We start from the raw sequence: 25,829 nt of genomic DNA on the forward strand, positions 1-25,829 counted from the left end.
TTAAACTTTAGAGGGGGTAAAATTCCCCCAGATGTTACACCAAGTAGTTATTATTAAAGCACTTTGAAGAGAAGTTATGCTTCAGGTTTTATGGCTTGAAAACAGGTTAATGGAGATCATCGATTCATTGATGATCATTGCGGGAGGGCCCCCTCTACATTGCTGGATGTGTCACATAATTTGGCTGCGTCATACCAACAACAGCACAGTTGCCCTGGTCATTGATTGTTAGTCGATCTTATCCAAAATCATGTGATGTGCTACAAACGATCTCATGAAAGTGTGTGGGTGCATGCAAGCGTAATGGTTGCTTCTTTTCTTTCATTGGACAGCTGCATTCGTCATTCCCGGGAATAAAGAAAAAGAAGAAGCCGTCGACCCACTGCGAGTTCTTCAACTACACCCTATCTCACGTGGTTTCTCTCTGCAACATTCGAATACCTTTTGTCAAACTCTGCGAAGAGGTCAGTCAGTCCCTGTGTTTTGCACATGTCACGGTATTGATTGAGTCATTAAAACATCGCTGTAGCAGCCCATGTTATATTTCATTTTATCTTCGGCATGTGTGGGATCAAATGAAATGTTTTCTCATTTCACATAATACCGGCTGGATTTCATAAACCTCTACGCTGATAGAACTGAATGCACCAGACTTGCAATTTTCACACTTGACAGTTTAGGCTTGAATTTGAAAAAAAAAAAAAAGAATTGGCTCACACACAAAAGAAATATAAATGGATAAGTACTTGTTATATCACATCACAGTGAAGCTGAGATCATGTAATACAATTTTGTTTCTTTTTTTTTCTAAGAGTATTTATGCAAGGGAATGATGACAAAGAAAGTAATAGCTTTTGCACACAGATTTTACTACTATGCATTGCTCATAGTTCATGTCCGCAAAGTTGATGGGCCAGTCTAGGGCTTCAGTGTTTGATGAAAACACTGACTTACTTTTCAAACTGATTATTTCGTGTGAACTCTATGTCTTAAAGGTCCTGTTTACCTTTGGGAGCAGTGATTTGAAAAATGTTCAAGATATAACTTTTGATGCATATGTGTAGGTCAGTTGTATCACAAAACATCCTACCATATAGAATTTTTGCGATAAAGCCTAAACTATAAAGAGATATCACTATTTTTCTCATTAAAGCATAACTGTAGATGGTCTAGTCTGGAAACATTTTTATTATAACTATTGTTCATATTTTGTATATTTGACAGTACTTGACATCGATTATACTGGTTCAAATTTTTACATTGGTTGTTTCTATCCCTCACTCACATTTTAGAACTATTTTGAAGCACTAATGCTGGGTTTTTGTTTCATCTGCAAATGGTAAATTATGCCTTTAAGAAGTGCTGTGGCCGTATGTATGTACACTTATATGTCCAAGTCTGCCGGCTCCCGTACGTCCCTCAATCTGCCGGTCGGTCTCTTCTGTCTTGCAGCTGTCGCAGAACGGCCTAGCCCACCAGGGGGTGCAGGTGGAGGGGGAGGGGGTGGGGCTGGTGGTCAGGCTCTGCTCCCTGCCCCCCTGCAACAAGGTCTCGGCGGAGACCAGCCAGGCGCTACAGATGGCCCTGCTGGACTGCTCCATCCGTCTCCACCGCAACCAGCATGGCATGTGGCAGGTGCAGGTTAGTGTCAGTCCCCATTGGTGAGGGGCAAGTGTGGCAGGAAACCTAGTGCCAGCTCTGGCTGGCTGGTAAAGATCAGCATTCACTTGCAATTTGTCAAATGGATATTGAGTAAAATTCAGGTGGAGATGCAGTGATGAAAGTTACTGTGAAAATAAAAAGAAGAAGAAAAAATTGTGATCCTGCATCACAAAATCAGCAAAAAGTCGCCAGACATGGATTTTTAGTTAAGGTGGATTCTCAAAGAGCAGACTTTAATCTTTAAACTGATGTATAACTCAATTCAAATATACACTAAACCTATGTGAAAGAAGGCACACACTCGGGGAAAAGTGTGTACTGAGAAAAGAGGCTCCAAAGTATGGGGTGTATTCAAGCACTTAATCTTACCAAACTGTGCTAGCTGTGCAATGAATGGGACAAAAAACAGGATGTAAACCACCTTAGCAACAACAATGAAGGGATTATCAAACTAAGCTGAAACTGAGTATGCTCTATTAACTCATTCTGTCCTTGACTAATATCCACTTTCAAAGCAGTAGCACCATCCTTTAAAAGGTTCATAGAATTGAAAGTGAAGAGTGTGTAAAGGATTTTTAAGGAATGAAAAGGGGCCTCTAAAACATGCGTAGTTACAATATGTACACTATTCTACAAATAAGTGTTCTAGAAACACTGCTAAAAACACAACTTCCCAAATGTTTTATGATCCCTAACTTGAAGAAAGTATGAAAAACTGCAGATTGACTTGTTACCTCCGCCAAGGGAGGAGGTTATGATTTCGTTACCATTGGTTTCTTTGTTAGTTAGTTTGTCCATGTGCAAAATAACTCATAAGGTAGTTAACGGATTTGGATGAAACCTGCATTAAAGGTTTAGAATGATACAAGTAACAGATGATTAAATTTTGGTAGTGATCCGAGAATTTTGGGGGAATTTATGAAGGATTTTTGATATTTTGGCAGGTAGGGTCAATGAACTTGGGAGTTCAGGCTGCGCATACATGTATTTGAGGTTTGCATGCGCACACTAAAGTCTGTGCTCTAGTTTCTGCTAGGGCGAGGTGCGCCGTGCAGCTGAGGGTTTATGACGTAACAAAGGCTTCTATATTGGGAAATCGGGCGACTTTCAGCACGCAATGCTACAATGTATAAGTACGTATGGGTGGAAATCACTGATATCCCTATGGAAGAACAAGATCAGTGGTGGAAATGAGCTGCATGCCTGGCGGAGGTCTGCGCTCTCAGAGTGCTTCTCTAGTTTGATCTGTTTCACCAACTTTGAATCCTCATGTAAGATCAGGGCGTGAGACTTTTGTTGGTTTGTGATGCACGGTCACAATTGTACATACATTTATTGTTATGCTTAGGTTGCGTACAATCATGCAACAATGTTTAGTGGATAGTAGTTTCAGTTTCCTTGATTGCATTGAATATGATATGCATGCTGCCATTTATGTTGAATGAGCTGAATGTACTTCAGAAAGACAAAGCAATTATTAGATTACAGTTCTTCATGGACTGCACATATGATGCGTGGAACACTTGTGGAATCATGCGATTTAAAGAGCACTTCTTTGAGCTATTCAGCAATGATAAGTGATGGTGCTTTTCTACCCAATGTTAACCCATTGAAGACGAATCCTGGGTATACTTGGGCAAGGGTCTATGGGAAATGCGTGCTGTAGCAAAATTAACCCGTCATTAACGGGTCAAATGTCACGTTTGTCATGCATCACTATGTTACATGTGGGGTCGGGCAGCAGGGCAGAACCATTATAGATCTATATCTGATGGTACTTGTGATCCCAGAATACAGGTTTAGCCATTTCCAAGAGTTGTAGGCTGTGTGTTCTTGAAATAAAGTAGTGTCAACAAATTTGGCTGATATTTCTGATTCAAGGCGACTGGTTGACACTTCATTGGTTAGACTAGATCAGTTGGTAACATGAATGCTCTTTTCTCTCTCCTAATATTCCCCTCAGCTTGTGTTTGCAAACTGTCCTGTACACAGCTGTGCTGCAAAGGAACAAGGTGAGACTTACATGTAGTTATTGGAAAAATCAACTGATGTGCAATGTCTGAAAGGGTGCTAGTTTTACTTGTAATCCATGGTAAATGCGTTATATATTATGTGTGTTTTATCTTTGGGAATATAAAAAAGAAGTATGTTTTAGTGCACTGTTTATTGATATTTTTTCCTTATTTAAAGAAAAGAAGAATGTATTGATAACAATGAATTCCCATTGGACTTGCATGCATGTACAATTGTGTAGAGAGTGATGTATCATTTTAAAGTGATGTTTACCTCACATTTGGTATGTGATATGGTGAAATGACTGACAGAATCCTGAATATTGCATCAGAATTTAATAATAAGCATAGGGAACCCTTTCATTCATGACTGTGCAGCTTTTTTGGAGTGATTATGAGTGATGTAAGCAGGAATTGAGACATGCCCACTTGCCATTCTCCCTTGGTGACAGTGCTTTCTCTCAGACAAAGTAAATATGATAGTAAGCTTGTCGAGCTTGGAGACGCACACACATCTCTGAAAAGAGTGTTGTGCCTTTATGAAAAGATGATTATGAGAGTAACCCTCAGGACATAAGGACGAGATTTACAAAATGTTGATAGTATCTCTGCAGTGAAGATAGGTGTTCCCTCGTCCCTATGTTACTCCTGTCTCTGTGTTTACTAGTACTTCATCATTTTAAAGGTGCATAGTCCCAGTAGTGTAGAGGGCGCTGTTGATGATACTGCCGCTCACCGTTAGCATTGATACGAAGATTACCGAAGTTGAGCTGTCATCAAGAGTAAAGTGCGTAGGTGTTGCTAAGTAACGTTGCCTTCGTTGTCTTCTCTTCGCATCGCGCAGTCTGTAGTAATGCCAGGGTGCGTGCATATGTGCTTGTTATTATGACGTCACAAAAGAAGTTTGCTAAAGCTGTCATCCCCCTCATGATCAGCCGAATCATGAGCCGAACTGTGATCCGACCACTGACTACAGTGAATTGGACTTCTTCGGACCCGGGGGGAAGTGGGCCACAGCGTAAGCGCTAAAGAGGAGCCGATAGCGTAGGTCTCTATAGGAAAATTGCGCCGTGCGCCCGTGTACGCATTTGTTTGTTTGTTTGTTTGTTTGGGTTTATTTCTGCATTTTCTTTCTCCGAATACAATTGCAAATGAAAACAAAATGATACAGATACATACAAATCAATACAAAAAAAAATCATTTGCGTAACAACATTCAGTCTGAAGTGGCATAATTATGAATCAAAATAACATATTAAGGCTTACTGTATCTAATAACAAAGGAGAAATCAATACAGGGGACCGTCATCATAAGCAGAGCTTGACGTGGATGAGGCCCTATCTGAATATGTGATACCAATGTAATACAACACCAATTATATATGTACTCATAAAACTCTTAATCTTAATACACAAAACACATTTTGCTACAGAAAAAAAAAACAGAAAAGAAAAATAGTGACTTGGCGCTTTAGAACAAGAAAAAAAAAAACAGCACGCAGCACCATTGACTGCTGCATGGTATAGTAGACAATAAAAGTGTAGGTGTGTGCGAGTGACAGTGCGTCGTGTGTGCAGGTGACAGTGCAAGAGAGAATAAAGGCTGTAGCATGCCTATTTTGGGGGTAAGGTATACGCTTTAATGAATGTATGCAATATCATTATCAAAGAAAGGAAAGGAACGGGAGGGAATGAAAAAAACACTTTGCATGGATCAGGGCTTACTGAGACTTCAGAAAAAAGAAGAAGAAAAAGTAAATTGATCAAAAACTACTAACTGGAAACATATTTCAATAATAAATACTTTTTTAAATGAGCTTTAAAGGAAAACAGTGAAGTACACTGCTTTAATTGATCAGGTAGGTTATTCCAGACATCGGGACCGTAATGTCTAATTGATTTCTGAGCTAAAACAGTTTTGGGGTTTACAAACACCGGGACCATGACTAAAACACCGGGACCATGCACCTTTAAAGGACAAGTTCACCTTCATAGACATGTGGGTTGAGTGAATGCAGCAATATTAGTAGAACACATCAGTGAGAGTTTGAGGAAAATCCAACAATCCGTTCAAAAGTTATGAATTTTTAAAGTTTCTGCTCAGTCATGGCTGGATAAGAAGACTACTATAGCTTGTGATGTCACATGAGTACAACGGTATAAAGAAAGTATAAAGAAAATTCACCTTATTTTCACTTTTCTCGCATAACAAAAGAACACTCAACTTCTCTCTTTCAGAAGGCAAGGGGAATAATATTATCCTTAACATACATCAGTAACAAGTCCAAGAAATGTGCACTTTATTCAAAAAGTAAAATTTTGTGAAATTCTCTTTTTATTTTCATTATATCGTTGTACGCATGTGACATCACACACTATAGTAGTCTTCTCATCCAGCAGTAATTGCGCAGATACTTAAAAAATTCATAACTTTTGAAGGGATTGTCGGATTTTCCTCAAACTTTCACTGATGTGTTCTACTAATATTGTTTCATTCACTCAATCCACATGTACATGAAGGTGAACTTGTCCTTTAATAAGGATTGCCGTGGATCTATTTCTGTGTGATTATGGTTCCCCTCTGCAGGCTCCACCCGGCTGGTGTACCTCTTCTACAAGGTGCTGGGTGCCCACTCTGTAGTGAAGCTGTTCCTCAGGGACTGGGACTCCATCGGTCGTCTCTACCAGCTAACCCTTGACCTTCCCATCTGGCTCCCTTACCTGACCCTCTCCCCTGCATCGCGCTCGGGTCTCATCATGGGTGAGCAGCCCCTTTGGGGGTCCATTTAACTGTCAAACCCTTTTTAAAGGGATGGTATAGTTTTGGTTGTGATGGTGGGAGAATTAAAATGTTCCAGTGTTAACTTTTTGTGAAAAAATGAGAAACCTCTGATATGAAATATGAAAGAGCATACAATTCTAAGAGCAATTCAAAGTTTATTTCATGGTGATTATTGTTTTGGTTTTTTTTTATGGTTGAGATATCCAAAAACAAAGAAATTGTAATAAAAGGTGGGACCTACTTTTAAATAGGACCACTTTGTTTTACTTTGTTTTTGGATACCTTGGCAATTTCAAAACCGATTTTCATCAAATAAACTTTGAATTCTTCTTTGAATCGTATGCTCTTTACTATTTCGAAGTGGTTTCTAATTATCTTGCAAAAAGTTAACATTTGAATTCCCCATCTCAACCAAAACTATACTATCCCTTTAAGGGAAAAGAAAAACTAGCCCCACCCCAATAACAGAATGGTTCTGTTATCTATTGTTTGACTTTTAATTTTTGTCAATTAGTTGGTTAGTTAGTGTGATGGATATTAAAAGAGATAGGTAGATAGATAAGTAGGTGGATGGATGGATGAATAGATGGATAGATGTAGATGACATTGATTGATAGAAAAATAGATACATTTACAATTGTAGATGATAGAGATAGATTGAAGTATATGTTGTGCATTCTACATTCATGGACAGTAACAATTCATCAAAGTGATTGAACAAGGAGTTGCATGTAAGAAAATCAGACCATAAAATAATTTGTCACCCTTTTTTTTTTCAGTCATCTGTAGCATAGTAATTGATGCATGTACAAGTACAACATTATCGCAGTGCTGACATTTTATGCACTTGAGGGACCAGCTTCACAGTCTGGGCCTCAGAGTCTGACCCTCAAACTTCGTAGCCCAAATTTTTAATTGCCACAAGGGCTTGCTAGATAATCAGTTGATAAATCTGTTGTAAGTCATTGTTATAGATAATTTATGAATAAGAAAGAAGATATTTGATTGGTATAGTAATGCCTTGTAAACCTTGGAAATGATAGTCTTGATAGGCCGATAGTCTTGATAGGCCGATTTCTTCTGTGCCTGCACTTGGATACAAACTTGGTGTTCTGTCATTGGATGCTGGATTACTAGTATTATGTCAGTCTATGGGGAAACACAGTGTTGTACATGTAAATACAGTGCTCATTGGATGCACACTGATGTTTGGGGGCTTTCATATCAGGCCTACGTAGAGTTGCACAGTGCTGTGTACCAACTACAGTGAGCTTATCCTACCCCACGCTGTGCCTACATCAGCCTCTGTAACAATACACCGTGGGACACAAAGGGTTATGCAAGGTGAAAATATATCTTTGTATTGTGTAGGCACTGTATTTTTACAAGTGTTATACTGTAAGGGTCAATACTAATATCTGCCCTCCCCTTGCAGATCCTCCCTTCACCACACTAGTGGACGTCCAGTCGTTCACCTACCAGAGGATCACCATAGCCTATGGCAAAGACCGGTCCAGCACAGTATGTATACACTCTTGTTTCCTCACAGAATGTAGTGGATAGTAGAATGGCACAGCACTGAATACCTTTCTCACCAACTGTCGCTATTGGGGGGGGGGGGGGGGGGGGATTTAAGTACAATGCATTGAGGATGTTTTTTTATTGTATGCACACACATGAACACAAGCACACCCAGACATGACTCCCATGGACTTATCTGAACTTTCTGACAACTTTCTGGTCTTAGCAATAGTGAAGGAAAGGATTAGCGGTCCAATCCATTGTTGGGAGTCAGACATTGTTTTGTGTGTGTATGGTACTCTCACAAAGCATAGTTCTTCTAATGCAATTCCATTCTATACTCAAATTAACTACAGTATAAGGTCGCATATGCACATGCATTGAAAAAAAAAAAAGTATATGGGTCATAACAACACGTACATATTAGCAGAGATGATCTCATCACCTCGTAAGTATGACAGTGTGACCTGCCCACATGTTTTTACTAATCTGCATGTGCGGTTGCAGTGGATATCCATGTTTTTGTGAAAACGTGGGTTGCTTTTGAGTTCCACAACTTTTTTACTTCAAGTCCGAGTTAAATGAAACTTTAATCGTGTGTATGTGTGCTCACTCAATTTGTGAAGGTGGACTTTGAAGTAAAGTGACTTTGCTCTTCAAGTAAGGTTTATCTCTAGTTACCAAAGAGCTAATGGATGGAAAAAGAAAGTAGATTCATTTTATTATTGTTACAAGGTGTCATTGTGACATACCCTGGTTCTCACTGACATTAAGGCTGAATGTTGGAAAGTTATGTTTTGTAACATTTCAGGTTTGAGAATGTGCAATATACCCCTGTTAGCACCAAGTGAAAACATTACCTTGGACAAGAAGAGGGAACCACACATGATTGCCTTCATTATTAAGATACCAAACACAGGACAATAATCTTGATGCAACACCTGTCCGTGTCCCTTTGCGTCTTCTTTCCCAGGTAACGGTGACGTGGGACCCAGAGGCCGCAAAGTTCAGCCTGGTCTTCGGCGCCGTCGGTTCCACCTCCACCGCCAACTGTCACACCATGGTGCAGTCCTACCTTGAAGATGAACTCAACGAGGAGCAAAGCCTTCCCAAACTCATCAAGGTCAGTTGACCTTAGATCCTCTTTTTAAAAACTTAAAAAAAAAAAAAAATCAAGTTTGAATCGGTGAGACAAGATGAGAGCTCTCAAAATGAGGTGTTGCTATAAGATGCTGGTGTAATACTTCTCTGTGCTCTATTCTCTCATCTACTAGTTGTATATTTGATTCTTTCTTTATTTTTCTTATAAATTTTGTTACATATTTCCCCTTTGGTCTGCACCATCATGTGATGTGTCTGTGTTTAACTCATTTTTTTTTTTCACTTAATCTTCTTCTTTAAAAAAAAAAAAAATAAATAAAATCTATGTTATTCCTGTTACTCAATCTATAAACCTTATCCATCATTTTGTTGTCTGTCTGTCTGTGTGTGCCCTTTTGAATCTACCCAGAATCTGTGTGACAGCCAGGGGCCCCTCCACGCCATCTGCAAGCTGCCGCTCATCCCCTCCCTGGGTCTCCTGGCCCCCACCAACCAGGTGGCCGGCCCTATCCACAAGTTTGCCCTTCTGCCCCAGTCCAGCACCCACTACCATGTCATCTTCCACAACACCTACTGTCTGGACGTTCTCTGCAAGAGCAAGAACACAGTGGCCGTCCGTGGTGAGTCGTTGTCCCCCGGAGAGAGGGGTAATTTCTTTTGTGTCTGGTTTTCGATCTCTTCTCCATGTCACATTTCGGCCCTGTCCTATCAAAGAGCAGCTAATGATCGTAACTTCAGTGTATACAAGGCAACTTGAGTATGGTTTGCCTAGCATCATTACCTCCGCCAAGGGAGGAGGTTATTATGTTTTCTTTGGCGTTTGTTTGTTTGTCCGTGTGCAAAATAACTCAGAAAGTTGTGAATGGATTTGGATGAAACTTACAGGAAAGGTTGAGAATGACACAAGTAACAGATGATTAAATTTTGGTAGTGATCTGGCAATTTTTGTTGATTTTATGAAGATTTGTGATATTTCGGCAGGTTGGGTCAATGAACTTGGGAGTTCAAGCTGCGTATTTTTGAGGTTTTCATACACGAAGAAGTGCGTGCTGTAGTTTCTGCTAAGGCTTCTAATTGGGAAATCGGACGATTTTTCAGCATGCATAGTATGGGTGGAAATACTGATCTCTATTTGTGACTGTGCATCACAAAACGAACAAAAAGTCGCACACACTGATTTTGTGTGAGGACTGAAAATAGGTGAAATGTATCAACCGAGCCGATCTTGACTTTTTCATATTTTCTGAAAGAGCAAGCCTTCTTCTACATTATGCTAAAATTTAGGATCATAAAACGGGCAAGAAAGTGTGTTTTTCAGCAGTTTATCTCGAACAGTTTTTTGGCAGAATAGTGTGATTAAGTGTGTCTTTAGGGTCCCCTTTTCATTCCTTAAATACCTTGTACACTCTCTTCACTTTCAACTCCTATAACTTTTGAAAGGATGAGGCTACTGCTTTGAAAGTTGGCATTAATTAAGGACAGAATGTGTTAATAAGGCGTGCTTAATTTCAGTGTAGTCTGGTAATCCCTTATCAGACTACACTGATTGTTATTATTCCAGTGGTTTACATCCTGTTTCTTGTCCCATTCATCACACAGCCAGCACGGCTTGGTAAAGATTAAGCGCTTGAATGGACACTGTACTTCAGAGCCTCTTTTCTCAGTTCACACTTTTCCTGAGTGTGTGCTTTCTTTCCAATATTTAGATAGGTTAGGAGAGTCCATTTGGTTTGAGTTATACACCATTTTAAAGCTTAAAGCCTGCTCTTTCACAATATGCTCTTAACTATGATTTCATGTCTGGCGACTTTTTGTTTGTTTTGTGATGCAGGGTCACATACATTGTATGGAAGAACGAGGTCATTGGTAGAAATTAGCTGCTTGGCGAAGGTCTGCGCTCTCAGAGTGCTTCTCTAGTTTATATTGAATTGTCTATGATTTTGTCTGACCATGCATCACTATTGATTCAACAGGCCCTCTTACACAGTTACAATCGTAATTAGTAGTAAAGAAAACATAAAAGAAAAGAAAAAAGGATTGTGTAAATATGTAATTGTCTTATTAGTTGTAGTGAGGTGAATATAAGATTTCACTCAAATTGTAGTGGTGTTGGATATCCCACATTATTGTCAAGCAGGTTTTTGTTGTTGCAATGTTCATGTCATTTATTACCCAGAGTGCTTTTATTTCATTTCATGATTGTTATTATTATTATTTTTTTTTTTCACACAGATGGGTCATTCAGCTTGTTTGATGTGCGGAAGATTGTGGACAGTCTTTACCCTGTGCAGAATTTGAAGGTGAATACTAAGAATTTTGATTTTCTAAATTCATGTCAGCATCATATTTGTTATAATTATTTTTCTGTTGTGTTTTTTTGTCCGCATTTGATTTGTCTCTTTATGTCTATTTTGTTTTCTTTGTTGTCTTTAGTGATATGAATGATGTTTAATGGAACCTCAAGTACACTAGATAATTATACATACTTAAACCCATGATATCAGTTTCTGGAACTATTGCACTAATAGGAGCTTACAGCATTGATTCTGTGACAACATTCATAGTCTGATTTTCAGTGTTAATTTTTGATCAGTGATAGTGTAATTGTCTGACAGTCATCTCGATTCTAACCTCCGCTGTTTCTCCCAAGGCTTTTCTGGAGCTGTTCATCGATGAGACAGTGTCCTATCATCATCAGCACCGCAATAGCCGCACCCTGCACGCCAATGAGGATGACGGCAACCCCCTCTCCCCCATCAACATGGACCCAGGCCCCACCCCACCTGACCCCTACCTTCCCAGTCAGGTGCCGTCGGCTTACCCACCTGGGGCCTCGCCGATGTCCCGGGCGGGGCTGGGTCAGGGTGGCACGGGAGGCTTTGCCTACCCCATGACTCCGCCCACAGCGCCCGGTGGACCGGGCAGCAGCAACCCGGCCACACCCGCCTCACCACACACGTCTGTTCTTTCCTCACAGGTAGGTTGCATCTTTGCCATGTGTGTTACTGTAAATGAAAGTGTATCAGGATTATAGTAAGAGATTGTTGTGGTCAAATGGAGAAGTGGAAAATTAGGGGATGTATCATTCTGATGAGGTGATAGTATTAAGCTACATTTGATGAATCTCCTCTAAGGTATTTTGACAGGTATTTGGCTGTGATATAGCTTCTGCATGCTCAAATCAAAGATTGTTAATACTGAAACTTGCTTCTCCGCATACATTGATTCTTGATACTTAAGCTTTAATGCTACATGTAATATGTGCAATAAAATGTGGTGGAAATATATGCCAAAGTGTGAGAAAGGGAAAGCTTGTGCCTTTGTTTGCAACTTTGTGTTACAACTTTTGTTTTCCTTGTGTGTGTGTGTGTGTGTTCATTTGTTCACTACTACATGTGCAGTACACAATGTCTCCTGGTGCGTACCCACTTGCCTCGCCTCCGTCCATCCCCGGACCTTCCCCATCGGCTGTCATGAAGGGGACCCCCTCACCAGGTATGCTGGCCTATTTCACTACTTGCCCTTTACGGATGTAATTTACCAGACCTCTTCTGGAAAGATATTGGCATTGTGTTTGTAAAAGTCAACATAAGTCTGTCGTCACCTAACGGTACCCCTGCACAAAAGTATTTTGCATTCTGTAAGACATTTGATGATATTATTTAAGCAAATGAGTGATTTTTTTTTTTTATTATCCTTTAATAGAAGATAATCATATCACAGCACTCCCTTTGAGAGACATAAGTTTAAGTTACAGAGCTGTTAGTGTGCACACAATATTTGTGATTTTAAAAAAAATGCTGTCACCTTGTTCAGTTTAGCTGCAGTATCTTTCAGTCTGTTTGTATGTCTGGACTATTTACATTGTATCTACAGTAAAGCATGATAAATTTAATCTTTGCTCTTATCAAAACTTAGTTAATGGGTTAAATATGATGGACCAGTTGAAGCAAAGATGATAGAAACTCTGAAAGTGGTCAGAAGGAACATCAAACATTGATTGTACAATCATTCTTTTTTATGGAAGACCTCTCAAGAAAAGGAAGCATGTTTTAGGAACGAAGGCAATTCGTTTTGCAGAGATGATGTACCATAGTTACAGAGGCTTTCTGTTTGAATGCTGCTCTCTCTATGAATGAGATTGCCGTATGCTCAATCTGTATTACTGTGAATACCAAGATAAAATTCATCGAGGGTACAATTGGCAAAAAGAAAACGTCAGGAAGCATGTTTGTTGATTAAACTTAATACACAATTATAACATGACAGGAGGCAAGACTTCAGATGATGTCTGCAGATTGTCAGTCAAGGATCACTGTCTCCACTTGCTCTACTATGCCTTTTTCCCCTCACTTTTCTGCCCATCCCCCTCCCTCTCAGGTCTGGCGGAAGGAGGTTCGCCCTTCACCGCCTCCATGGGTCTTGCCATGCCCTCGCCGGGCTCCCGCCAGTGGCCCGGCAGTCCCTCCATGCCGGGCCCCTCCCCCGTGCAGCGCTTTGGGATGGCCCAGTCGCCTGGCAGCATGGGTGCCACCACCCTCTCTCCGGGGAGTAGCGGCATGACGGGCCAGCAGGGACAAGTTGGTAAGATGATCAAGTTTGGCAGATCATCATGTGCAGGAGATGTATATGTGGTAGTTTTTCTGTGTGTCGTACCTTAATCGCCAGCTACTTTTTAATGATGATGTATTACAGATGAAGGTAAATTTGTGGTCGTTTCAAGAAATTCATTTGGTGTAAAGAAAAATTGCATATAATGAATTGTGATAAGTGATGATGCTCTTAATAGTAACTATGACGATAAAGATGTTAATTATGTTATCAAATATGTAAATAACGATGATGATGATAATCGTAATGGTCTTATATTCAATAAGACTGGCCTCTTCAGTGCTAGCACTGCAATTCTAAATGGACCCGCCATCATTGCTGCTTCTGCAGCTTAATATCTAATCGTCACACAACGGTCAAGAGGTGACTTACATTATGTGCTAGTCTCACCTCACTCCACCGTAATTGTGTTATCCTTTCTACTTCTTTTCTTTTCTTTCCTTCTGTGTGGTAGTGCCACGCCCAGCCCGCATCATGCCCCATCGCAACCTGGCCACCTGCCTCCCCACCATCCTCTCCCACGATGCCCTCAACCGGATGTTCACCCCGGCCGCCATCCCGGGCACGCCCACCTCGGTGAGCACCTACCTCTGCGCTCCCATCGAGCGGTTCCTGGGCTCCACGTACCTCCAGCGCCACCTCAAGCGCGTGCTGACATCTGAACAGGTGATGACCATTTGCCTGCACAAGGAGCCAATGCAGAGCTAAAAATCAAAAGCTCTGCTTTGCTTTGCCCAACCATTACCATATGTGCCATATACTTTGCTAATGGGAACTTGTGAAAGAATTTTGCGAGGGGTTGAACTCACAAGTAAGAAGCACATTGACATAGTGAGAAAGAAGTATTGTATTTTTTCAGGAGAAAAGGCACAAACTTCCAACCTTGGAAACCATATCCAGTGTATCTTTGTCTTGGGAGGCTAAATCTTTGTGAGTTACTAATTTTGTGAATACACACCATCAAGTATATTGCATGTACAGTATTCAGTTAATATTCATCTGTGGGTAACAATTATCATTGTAGTGGGGACATTGGCCATTGTTTTTTCCTGTACATATCCTGTGTTTCTTTCCCAGCCAATATTCAGATATGCCATCCATAGCTGGCTCTTTCATTACTATTAGCAGCAACATAGGTCATACATTGACTCATAAATGTCAGCTCACACAAAGAATTTCGTAGGACATAACAAAAGGAACAACAGAGAAAACTCCAGATTTTTTTATGCCGCCACGGACCTAATTTTTAGGCCGAGGTTTTCTTTTTGTACAGACCAACATAGTTTGGTTACCAGTCTTTAGTAAAGTGATAAGTTGTGTCTTCTGTGATCAGTAAATCTTTATACAGAACATGGGGTCCATTTCATGAAGTCATCACATAAAAATCCTTACATAAAATCTCAGAGTAGTCGAAGTCAATCATATGTAGCTATACAGAGAAATAAAACCCACTTCATGAAGTCTCTCATAAGTGTGTCTTATGAGCAAAAAGTCTGTCATAAGACTTTCTTGAAACATGCTTACATTTATGGTTTTCAGGTGTGTTTAGATCACCTTGACTGAATACTTCTTGTGGTATACATGACATTGTTTACCCCCTTTCTTTATTTTTTTCCCTTTTTTCAGAATCAAACCATACCCCCTTCAGATCAAGGATTCCGGTCTAAAGTAAGTACCAGCTTTCTAAGTTGCTATACCCTCCTATTACTCTCCGTCAGTTTTTCATCTGGATGCTAAAGAAAGAGTCTCACGCCAAGAATAGAAAAATCATCAAGGAATGAACAAACAAACAAACAAACAAACAAAACCAATCCCTTGCTTTCATGTTGCTGTGTGCATATAAAATGATGCAGTTTTGTCTGTTTTTGTGTTGTTAGCTTCTGTTATGGCTCTGTTAGACATCAGACCATTATTCAAGTCATATACATCTTTGATCTTTGTATTAGTAACGAGCTTTTACTGAAGGGTGATATATTATGACATTGTGAACAAAATCAAGATTGCAGTTACATGTATGATTTGAATGATATAACATGCTCTTGTCCTGAGAAAACAAATGGAATGATTGACCTTTCATGATGGGGATTTCTTAAAGGACTGTTGAAGACTATTTTCTGTGCCAAATAAAGCTTCTTATAATCAGTGAAATGTCTCAAAGATTTCAACAGTCATACTCCCATTGCTATTTAGTGATTGCAAAACTCAGAGCTTTCTTCTCCTTGCACTTATTTGTAGAAGAAATAAAAATATCTTGATTGGTACCATCTCTCTGTGTCCCAGTGTCATAATGAATGCAATCTTGGCAACTTCAGCCCACTACCAACATAGAGGAACATGCACAAGTCTGTGGGGAGATTTTAGAATCTCGATCAGAAAGCTTGAAGTAAAACAACATGTGACATTCTTCGCAAAGAAGTTCTCTACTCTCTTTATTTGCATGCCCTTTTCTCAAGTCCTTACATGTAGCTTATCTGATTCAGAATAGATTGAGCAGAGAAGAAAGTTTAGGGACAAGGTATTATTCTGCCTAGTCTTTCACACAAGGTTGTGTACATGTGGGGATTGTAACATATCTTACACCCGCCTGTTCTCTTTCGGATTTTTTGTACAGCTGGCGATGCTTCCGCAGAGCGACCAGGGGGTGCAGTTCAAGAACAGCTCCCTTGAATTTCGTGTCTGGCTCAACCCAGCGCACATGCAACAGTTGCATCTACAGGTCAAACAGAGCCAAGGTAAAATAAAAAAAGGCATATCACCCTACACAAGATCGCTTGTGTGGGACTACCATCTTTGGCCAGTGTATCATGTGGCTGGAATGTTGTAACAGTTCACATGTACAAACAAGTAGACACAATAGGAAACACAGTCTTTATTATGTATACACCTAGAATAACAAAATATTGGTAACATATTGTGTTTGCATGAAGAAACATCTATTTTGCCTTAAGCACAGATGAGAGATGATTAAAATTATATCCTGTCTACTACAGGGGGTCTTTAATGACAGTTTCCTTGACAGAGTATGGCTGATTATTTGTATTAACCCGTGCTAGTTTCCTCGAGTAATTAGATTTTTGTTTTATTTGATACAAATCAGAAGTATTAAAAAAACCATTCATACATCACTGTAAGTTTGCCTTATGAAAGCATCTTAAAGGGATCGTATAGTTTTGGTTGAGACCTAATTTTAGGTTTCTAACATTTTTTGGTGAGATAATGAGAAACCTCTTATGAAATATGAAAGAGCATGTAAATCCATGAGGAATTCAACGTTTATTTGATAAACATTGGTTTTGAAATGGCTGAGATATCCAAAATAGAGCGATTCTAATAAAGTGTGGGACCCACACTTTTTTACGATCGCTTTGTTTTTGGATGTTTCAGTCATTCCAAACCTGATTTTCATCAAATAAACTTTGCATTCCTCTTTGAATGGTATGCTCTGTACTATTTCATAAGTGTTTTCTCGATATCTCGCAAAAAGTTAAAAGCCCAATTCTCATCTCCACCAGTACTGTACTATCCCTTTAATAGTTCATGATGATTAGCTACTAGGACACTCTTATCCAAACAGTATGAAATATATGTATATTTTTAAAGCAAATATGTCACTGTAATATCATCGGCCGAGAATGAGAAGGGTATTAAGTTGCCATTAAACCTGTAGTGTTCGAGGCAATTTAACGTCCTTCTCATTCTCAGCCGACGATATATGCATGCCCTTGAACATTACCCTATTGCCCTATAATGAAGTTCAATTATATGGAAATCCATTCATGAGCTTGAACAAGGGAATTTTTTAATGAAATTGTTTATTCACTTTGTTTGTATTACAGATGCTAAGGAGAGATGGAATCCAGAGGAGCTGCAGGTCATTGAGCGTTACTTTGAGAACAAGGTGAGAGCTTTTAACGTGATCTCGTCCTTTTTAGCTGATAAGTTGACTTCATTGCATGGGTCTGGCCCTATTGGCTGCCAGAAGTGGGTGCAGGAATCATTCCAGTTAAAGGCAACCAAAGCCCAAATATACATGTGGATTAAGTGAAAACAGCAATATTAGTAGAACACATCAGTGAAAGTTTGGAGAAATTCAGGCAATCCATTCAAAAGTTATGATTTTTTTTTTTTTTAAAGTTTTAGTGCCATTACTGCTTGATGAGAAAGACTACTTCACTTTATGATGTCAACGTTTTGATAATTGTTGATTACATGTTTGAATAGAGAAATATGTGATAGATTTTGTTTTCATTAATTTTGTACACGCATAGAGACTTGACTATCTTATGGTATTATGCGTTCTAGGAACTGACTATTATTATTATTATTATTATTATTATTATTATTATTATTATTATTATTATTATTATTGTTATTGTGGACAGCAATATAAAGAAATCATGAAGAAAATGCAACATATTTTCACTTTTCTAGCATGATGAAAGAGCACTTGACTTGCCTCTTTCACAAAGCAGGAGGAATAATATTGCCCTTCACATATGTCCATAACAAGCTGATGGAATATACACTTTTCATGAAAAATTAGATTTTGTGGAATTCTCCTTTATTTTCTGTACATTGTTGTCCAAAATGACGTCATGAAGTGTAGCAGTCTCTTTATCCAGCAATGATGGCACTGAAATTTTAAAAATTCATAACTCTGGAATCGATTGTTCGATTTTCCTCAAACTTTCAATAATGTGTTCTATTAATATTGTTGCTTTCACTTAATCCACATTGATATTTTGGCTTTGGTTTCCTTGAACCCTCTCAATGCCATTGACAGCCTTCGTCTGTCTCGAGTGGCAGTGGGCAGTTTGGGGCGACGGTCCTGTCAGGGGTAAACACGGCTATTTAAGGGATAAAAACTTGACCATGAAGAGAATCATCTTGACTTTCTGCTTGTTATTGTTGATGTTGGGTTTCTTCTTTTTTTTATTTGAGGAAAAGGGGGTTTACTCCTTCCATATGACTGGTGCCTGCCACTCCTTCCATATGTCCTACCTCTGTCATGCTGAACTGGTTGCAGCATAGAAATAATGGAGAAGTTATGAGGGCTTTTATCCTCATCTTCTTTTCATTATAAATCATTTATACATGAAGTGATGGGAAGGAATGTAAGAAGATAAGAGGGTCCAGAAGACATCATGAATTACACAATTTTTCCTTACTCTTCTTCCATTGCCCTCCATTCCCCATGTCTTTACTATCACATTTGCTTGACTGGTGCCTGCCACCCCTTACCCCTAAACCCTTCTCACACAGGTGGTGTGTCCGCCGTTCAAGCCCAAGGCCCTCACCTCCTTTGTGCGCATGCTGAGCGCCACGGCCGGTGTCTTCAAGGACCTCATCCAGCTGATGCACCTGGAGACCCAGCCAGACCCGTCCCTCAGGTGGTCCCTCCAGCTCTGCCTAACGGTGCCCCAGGGGTTCCAGACCTTCGCCGCTGCTGGCATCCCCGCCGTCGTCATCAAGTCTAAGATGCTACTCTTTGTAAGCTCCCTCTCACCTCCCACTCCGCACCCTTCCCCTCCCCCATCCCCCCATCCCCCCCCCCCCCCCCCCCCCATACCAACCATGCATAAAAAATAGTGAACCTTCTCTTTGGTGGTTCCATATGTCAAAAATTTTAACGAGTTGTAGCAGCACTGGATGGGAGAAGAACCTCTCAGTTTTCATGAGCAGTTTGTGTAGATAGTTAGTAGTCTCAGAATTCGTAGTGATGTCTCTGAGATTGTTTTGCATTCCCTCTGGCCATGTAATACTGAACTTCATTCGCTTTTTAATATTTGGCATTCGTTCAAGAACAGTTGGTGCATATTCCAATCACACTGAAATGAAAATTTTGTGAAGTGATGTAGTTCATGGTATCATAGTGAAGTCAATTATTTTTTTGTGTCTACATTCACAAGATTTAAAATGTGTAATGTGAAGAGTCATCCATTGAAAGTAACTGCAGCCAGTATCTCCTGAGAATTGTATCAGCATCTGCCATTACGAAGAATAAGCTCATCTTTCTTGCTCCAAAATATGGACAATATATGTCAGGCATCAGTAGATGGCGGTGTCATAACAGTTTGATTGAACCATTAGAAAACCCCACCCCCTCAAAAAAAAAAAATGAATAAATAGAAAAATAAAAACAATAAAGAAATAAATGAATTAATAGAAGTTGGAAATCTGTTTGTAATTTGTTGAGATATAAAGATACATGTTAATAAGATGCCCATGACCCTCATCCCACCACACACCCAGGTCCAGCTGAGCCGGCAGGCGGAGGTCGCTGGGCTGGTCGGCCAGGAGCACCAGTCCGTCATCGTACCCATCCTGTATGACATCCAGGCCAACTCCACCCAGCACATCTCCGACATTCGGGCCAACATGCCCACCAGCCAGAACGACACGATCATCGCTGGCATGCTGCGCCGATGGGCAGAGTTCCCCAATAACAGTGAGTTTTATGCTTTGTGTATTTGTTTGTTTGTAGTTTTTTTTTTGTGTGTGTATGTGTGCCGTTGTTTTTTGTTGAATGGAATGTAGACTTTCATGTGTATTCACAAGTGAATATAACAGTTTGTTGTCTTTGACACTTTTATAAAAAGTGAATCAGAAATTGTCAGACTTGCCTGATGCAGCTGTATGAAGATTTGATTTGATTTGATTTGATTTGATGTTCAAATGTATTTAAAAAACAAAAAGATGTTCAAATGGATAAAAAACAATTTAAGCATTCATTTTTTTTTTTTTTTTGTTGGTCATTATGCTATCGGTAGATATAGGCAGAATGACAGGCCATGTCTTGGCATGTTATAATTATGTAGTGCAAGTAAAGTGTGAAAGCTTAAGATCACAATTCGTAATGATTACTTCCTTTCTAATTTCATGCTTCTATGCAAAAGACATGCATTTACCCACCACAAATGTGTTCACACACACAAAATGTACCACCTACCAATTAATGCATCTATAAGCAACAAGTTATGTATTTGCACACAGGCAACACGCTATTAAATGTGCATTATTGTGAGATTATGTTTGTGTGCATGATATTGACTGCATGAGAAATGAGACTGAAATTTGATAGCGGTACTTTCGAAATTTCACTGTCTCCCCCCTTTAGATGAGTGCACCCTCTTCCCCTCGATTCGAGAGTTGATGTCCAACCTCATCCTGCCAGTTTGATGATCGGAGGCTGAAGTGACAGCCGGCCAGCCGAAGTGACCGGAGAAAGTCTTGTTTCCTCAGCCTTTCCACGCAGAAGAACTAGTAGAATAGACATAGAATTCTTGTCAGAAGATGAAATTTCCCTCTCCCGTCCTATAATTTTGCCTTTCTGCAGAGGAAAATTTGTAGTACATAAAGTCAAATCTGCAAAGGGGGACCACTCAAGGGAAATGAAGGAGGTGGCCTTTGTAGGCAGATGACCACAGTGGACAGGTTGGAGGCCAAAGTGATTGTTGCATTAATATCTACATCACATATCTCACATGCTATCTACCCTGCACTCATTGATATGAAGGCCTCATGTTGCTAGGCCTCATTGTTGTTATCGCGAGAAAATTAATGGATGTAAGCAAAGTGCATTGTTTTACAATGTAGGTTTCACTCTCGGTCAACAATGTGGTTGTCCCTTAATAAATGGTCTTTCTATGAGGTGTAAAAACTCTGATGCGAGTACGGGGCCCAGCCTGTAGTCTGTGAGCTCTGCACGCAATGATTTGTGGCCCACGAAGGATGTAAAACAAGTAACCGCAATACACAAATGGTTGTGAAGACAGGTGTAAGTGGACTGTAGGTATGGATTTATAATCCTTTTTAAAACAAGTGCGCATTGCTTCTGCCCTTGCTGCACAGAGCTCCTTGTATTCACACATAGAGCATCCGTTGTTATTCCTTACATGCATCACAAATATGACTTGTGCACGGTAAAATGTTTGCATTTTTCATCAAGGTTGCTAGGAATATCGCATGTGGTGGTCTCAGAATGCCATTGTGAATGCATAGAGTGAATCAGTGAACATAGCATAATCACAATAGAACAGTAAATATTCTGCTCTTTTTTTGCAGCCCCCCCCCCCAATTCAGACTCAAAATAATGTTTACCTGATAGTAGCTGTAGGAAAGGTTGTCAGTGCTCCTGTCTGCATTCATTTCAAGCTGCTTTCCAGTGGAAAGTAGGGTCTGAACAAGGAGTCTTTGCTCTATATATTTTGAATCGTCATAATAGATTGCCCAAGCATAATGACTTGATACTGGTGATATGGAGTGACCTAAGTTTTGATTCATCCAGGAAATGAGTTAGTTACACATATTTTATTAAGTTTTGTCAAGGGCTCTTCAGAACATGAAGACAGAAAGTAGAACATTCTCAAGGGGCTTTGTAACACAGTCTAAACATTGTGGTGTATGTCCTTTGCGTACCAGGGGATGAATTGCACAGACATGAATATTCGAGGAAAGAAAAATCCTTCACAAATGTGCGTGCCAACATTTGACATCTCGTGTCATGCGGTCAGGCAGGAGTCCAAGATATTCTCATGATCAGACATACGGGTATTTAGCGGCAGCTGGAGTGAAAAAAAAAACCGATGATGATCAGTGCAGGATTGGCGTACTTATGAGATGACATTGTCTCCTTTTTCTTTCATAATTGGCTTTGAAATTCCATGAAATTATCAGATATGGTACATCTTAACATTTCTGATTGCCACAAGAAATGTTTAATTGAAAAATTTTGGTAAAGAATGGTAGAGCGAGGATTCTGGTCGCCAACCCTGTGTGCCGTCTGTATCACCTCATAGATTCATACACTGCTTGCTCAATTGCTTGCATGCATGCACTGCGTTCACACCGATTCACTCTCCAGCTACAGCTCTGCACGCGCATGTACTGCACAGGGGAGCTGTTTGTTTTCATTCCAGCTGTACCGGAAGCGCCGTATACCTGACCATGAGATTTCTTGCCTCTTAGGGCATCGCTTCAGAGGATGAGGTGTATCCATCCTTAAAAAGAACCCGGATGATTTGAAAGACTTTCAGGAGTTTGGGAAGCCCTCCCTCATGGGAGAGGAGATATGGGAAACAGCCTTTCATGGCCAAACATTGCGCTAGTGAAAGTACATGCGTAAAAAGAGTACAAGAACTTTGTAAACACTCAGAAATAACATTGATCCTTTGAAGTGAAAATGATTAGATTGTACTTGATTGGCATACCAAGTTTTGCAATAAGTTTAGCATTCCTCTGTAGTGTAAACATGTGCACAATAGGATGCGAGTCAGTGCACTTCAATGGACTCCTAAGCTTAGAAATTTTTCTCTCAAAGAAACATTATTCTAGTTTGGAGTATGTCATTGATTATAAGAGTAGGTTGGCACCATCCAATTTAGGTGAATTGCATCCATTTTAAAGCTGCGAATTTACTCTGCAAATCTGACCAAGACTACGTAGGAAATTTGACGTGGTAACTGGTTGATGGTGTTGAAGTGCTGAGTGGCATAAATTCAAACCAAGCATTCCACTACATGCAAATTTGCTTTAGGATGATACCTATGGGGTTAAGATTTTATTTCTCACATTTCCATGACCCACTATTGATGTACTTTTTATGTTGGAATGTTTATTCATGTGATTTAACAGATTCCCAGAAATAGATTTTCTGTGCTCAAACAACCACTTGTGTCGGGCTCTCCAAATCTGTAAAATAAAAGCTTTTCTACGAAATAGATTCCCTGAGCTCAGACAACCACTTGTGTCATGACTATCCAAATCTCTGAAATAAAGCTTTCCTTTGAAGTAGATTCCCAGTGCTAAAACAGCCACTTGTGTTGTGGCTCTCCAGATCTCTGAAATGGAGCTTTTCTACGATTTGATATCTTGTTTGAAGGAAGGAATTGGAAATGTGCATGTATCAATCCAGTGGTTTTAATCAACTCAAGGAACAAAGGGCGTGTCATGAAATAAAGCTGGAATTGGTATCATGATACCGCGGTGATTAAGACGGAAATTTGGATGATGAGTTTTTAAAGTGCTAAACGCAGAACTGTTCTTTTTGCTTTGACATTTAAAATACACCGTACAGTCAGCAAAGACTTGAATCGCTCAAAACAAGGAAGCAAGGAAATTCATACTTGTAGCTGATGTCAATAGATTCAATTGTGAGAATTGAACTGGGATTGAATTTGTTAGATAAAGCAATTGCCAATTTTTTTTTGAGAACTGAGTTGCAAGCTGTCCCAAGCTGATTGATATGACTGTATTGTCAGCTGCTAGCTATGAACTTGGAAGACTAATGATTGCATGTATTACGGGCATACATGCAGCGAGTAGAATTAAGAATCCGTACATAAGTTGCGATTACTTACGGCAACTCAATCCTGTAGATATTGTGTGCCTCAGGCAGTGGGGAGTAACCACATGCATGATAAACTTTTGTGAAAGGGAACGGATCAATCGTGTAGACTAGAAAATTGATGAATTTATATGTCTCGTTGTGATGGAAAGATAGTAAGATATGTAATGCACTTTATTTGAAGAAAAAAAGAAGAAGAAAGTCATGGAGTTGGACAAATGGTGTCTGTTATTTAAAGTTATAAGATTTGACTGTATGATTCATTTCTACCACTGGAATGTGGTAATTGATCTTGAATAAAAATACAGGTATATGTGCAGAAAGCTTGGCTAGTTACAGAATCATTCCCTTGTAGTGGAGCGGCATAGCTTGAATTAGAGGAATTAGAGAAATTAGAGGAATTGTGCATTTTGTGATAAAAGCACCAAATTTCGCACATATGTTGACAACTACATTTGAAATAAATTCAGATATTGGGCCATCGTAAATAGCGCCCTCAACGGCCATGGCAGCCATTTTTCAAAATGGCCGCCATAAATGCCATTTTTTGTAAAAATTTACAAATTTCAGAAGGGAAAATCAATAAGATTTTGCAAACGAGTGGGAAATAACATTCAAAATAAATTTAGTTATTGGGCTACGGAAAATTACGCCCTCAACGGCCATGGCACCCATTTTTCAAAATGGCCGCCATAAATGCCATTTTTCGCAAAAAAATTGAAAATTTCAGAAAGGAAAATCAGTAAGATTTTACAAATGTGTGGAAAATAACATTCAAAATAAATTCAGAAATTGGCCCATCGTAAATAGCGCCCTCGACGGCTAAAACAGCCATTTCTTTTCAAAATGGCCGACATAAATGCCATTTTGCTTGAAAATTTACAAACTTCAGAAGGGAAAATCAATAAGATTTTGCCAACGTGTCGGATATGGCATTCAAAATAAATTCAGATATTGAGTCATGGCAAATTGCGCCCTCAACGGCCATGGCAGCCATTTTGAAAAAATGGTCGCCATAAATGCAATATTTCGCAAAAAAAATACAGATTTCAGAAGGGAAAATCAACAAGATTGTGCAAACGAGTGGGAAATAAAATTCAAAATAAATCTAGATGTTGGGCCATCGCAAATTGCACCCTCAACGCCAATGGTGGCCATGTTTAAAATTGGTTGCCATAAATACCACCTTTTTTCTCTGAATTTACTTATTCCAGATGGAAAAGTCAAAAAGCTCTTGCACTCAATTTAAAAATTTTGTTTGAAATATATCTTGCGCTTATGTATTACATTGTAAATAGCGCCCTCAATGGCCATTGCAGCCATTTTTCAAAGTGGCCACCATGGATTCCACTATTTTTTATTATCTGATATCACAAAAGGAAAAGTCAATAAGATTTTGCACACAATTTGAAAATTATGTTTGAAATAAATATTTGTATTAGATTCTTATAATACTGCCCTCAACGGCCATGGCCGCCATATTCCAAAATGGCTGCCACTGTCATAATCATTTTGTTTTAAAAGAAAAATCAACAAATGTTTACATAAATTGAACAATCATGTTTAAAATCAAACAATATATCTAGATTGCATTAACTCTAGAAATTGTTCCTTCGCAAATTTTCAAGAAGAAAAAAATGCTTATAACGGTAATTGCAGCCATTTTCCAAAATGGCTGTCATAGATGTCATTTTTCTTTTATGAAGATGTCCTAATGCCGGAAGAAGACAATAAACATTTTTTTTTTTTTTGCGCAAGTTGACAATTACATACAAAGAAGTTTAGACATTGAGCC

The 25,829-nt window shown here is 39.4% G+C and overlaps 1 protein-coding gene across 1 annotated transcript in view; it reads left to right on the forward strand.

The window, feature by feature from the left end:
* Nucleotides 1-21,684, forward strand: part of LOC139715405 (mediator of RNA polymerase II transcription subunit 14-like) — a 38,654-nt gene extending 16,970 nt beyond the window's left edge. Inside the window, exons 20-37 of the mRNA XM_071626979.1 lie at nucleotides 333-464; nucleotides 1,453-1,641; nucleotides 3,626-3,674; nucleotides 6,262-6,435; nucleotides 7,892-7,977; nucleotides 8,951-9,100; nucleotides 9,488-9,698; nucleotides 11,311-11,378; nucleotides 11,729-12,055; nucleotides 12,480-12,573; nucleotides 13,459-13,662; nucleotides 14,144-14,355; nucleotides 15,316-15,357; nucleotides 16,301-16,421; nucleotides 17,526-17,587; nucleotides 18,952-19,179; nucleotides 19,942-20,137; nucleotides 20,807-21,684. Of these exons, the coding sequence (XP_071483080.1) occupies nucleotides 333-464; nucleotides 1,453-1,641; nucleotides 3,626-3,674; nucleotides 6,262-6,435; nucleotides 7,892-7,977; nucleotides 8,951-9,100; nucleotides 9,488-9,698; nucleotides 11,311-11,378; nucleotides 11,729-12,055; nucleotides 12,480-12,573; nucleotides 13,459-13,662; nucleotides 14,144-14,355; nucleotides 15,316-15,357; nucleotides 16,301-16,421; nucleotides 17,526-17,587; nucleotides 18,952-19,179; nucleotides 19,942-20,137; nucleotides 20,807-20,868 (2,607 nt within the window). The 3' untranslated portion in view covers nucleotides 20,869-21,684. The remainder of the gene's footprint in view (nucleotides 1-332; nucleotides 465-1,452; nucleotides 1,642-3,625; nucleotides 3,675-6,261; nucleotides 6,436-7,891; nucleotides 7,978-8,950; nucleotides 9,101-9,487; nucleotides 9,699-11,310; nucleotides 11,379-11,728; nucleotides 12,056-12,479; nucleotides 12,574-13,458; nucleotides 13,663-14,143; nucleotides 14,356-15,315; nucleotides 15,358-16,300; nucleotides 16,422-17,525; nucleotides 17,588-18,951; nucleotides 19,180-19,941; nucleotides 20,138-20,806) is intronic.
* Nucleotides 21,685-25,829: the final 4,145 nt, after the last annotated feature.

This window comes from Diadema antillarum, unplaced genomic scaffold, assembly GCF_040938485.1.
Source record: "Diadema antillarum isolate AM-2024a unplaced genomic scaffold, OU_Dant_1.0 scf00000048, whole genome shotgun sequence".
In the NCBI taxonomy this organism is placed as follows: domain Eukaryota; kingdom Metazoa; phylum Echinodermata; class Echinoidea; order Diadematoida; family Diadematidae; genus Diadema; species Diadema antillarum.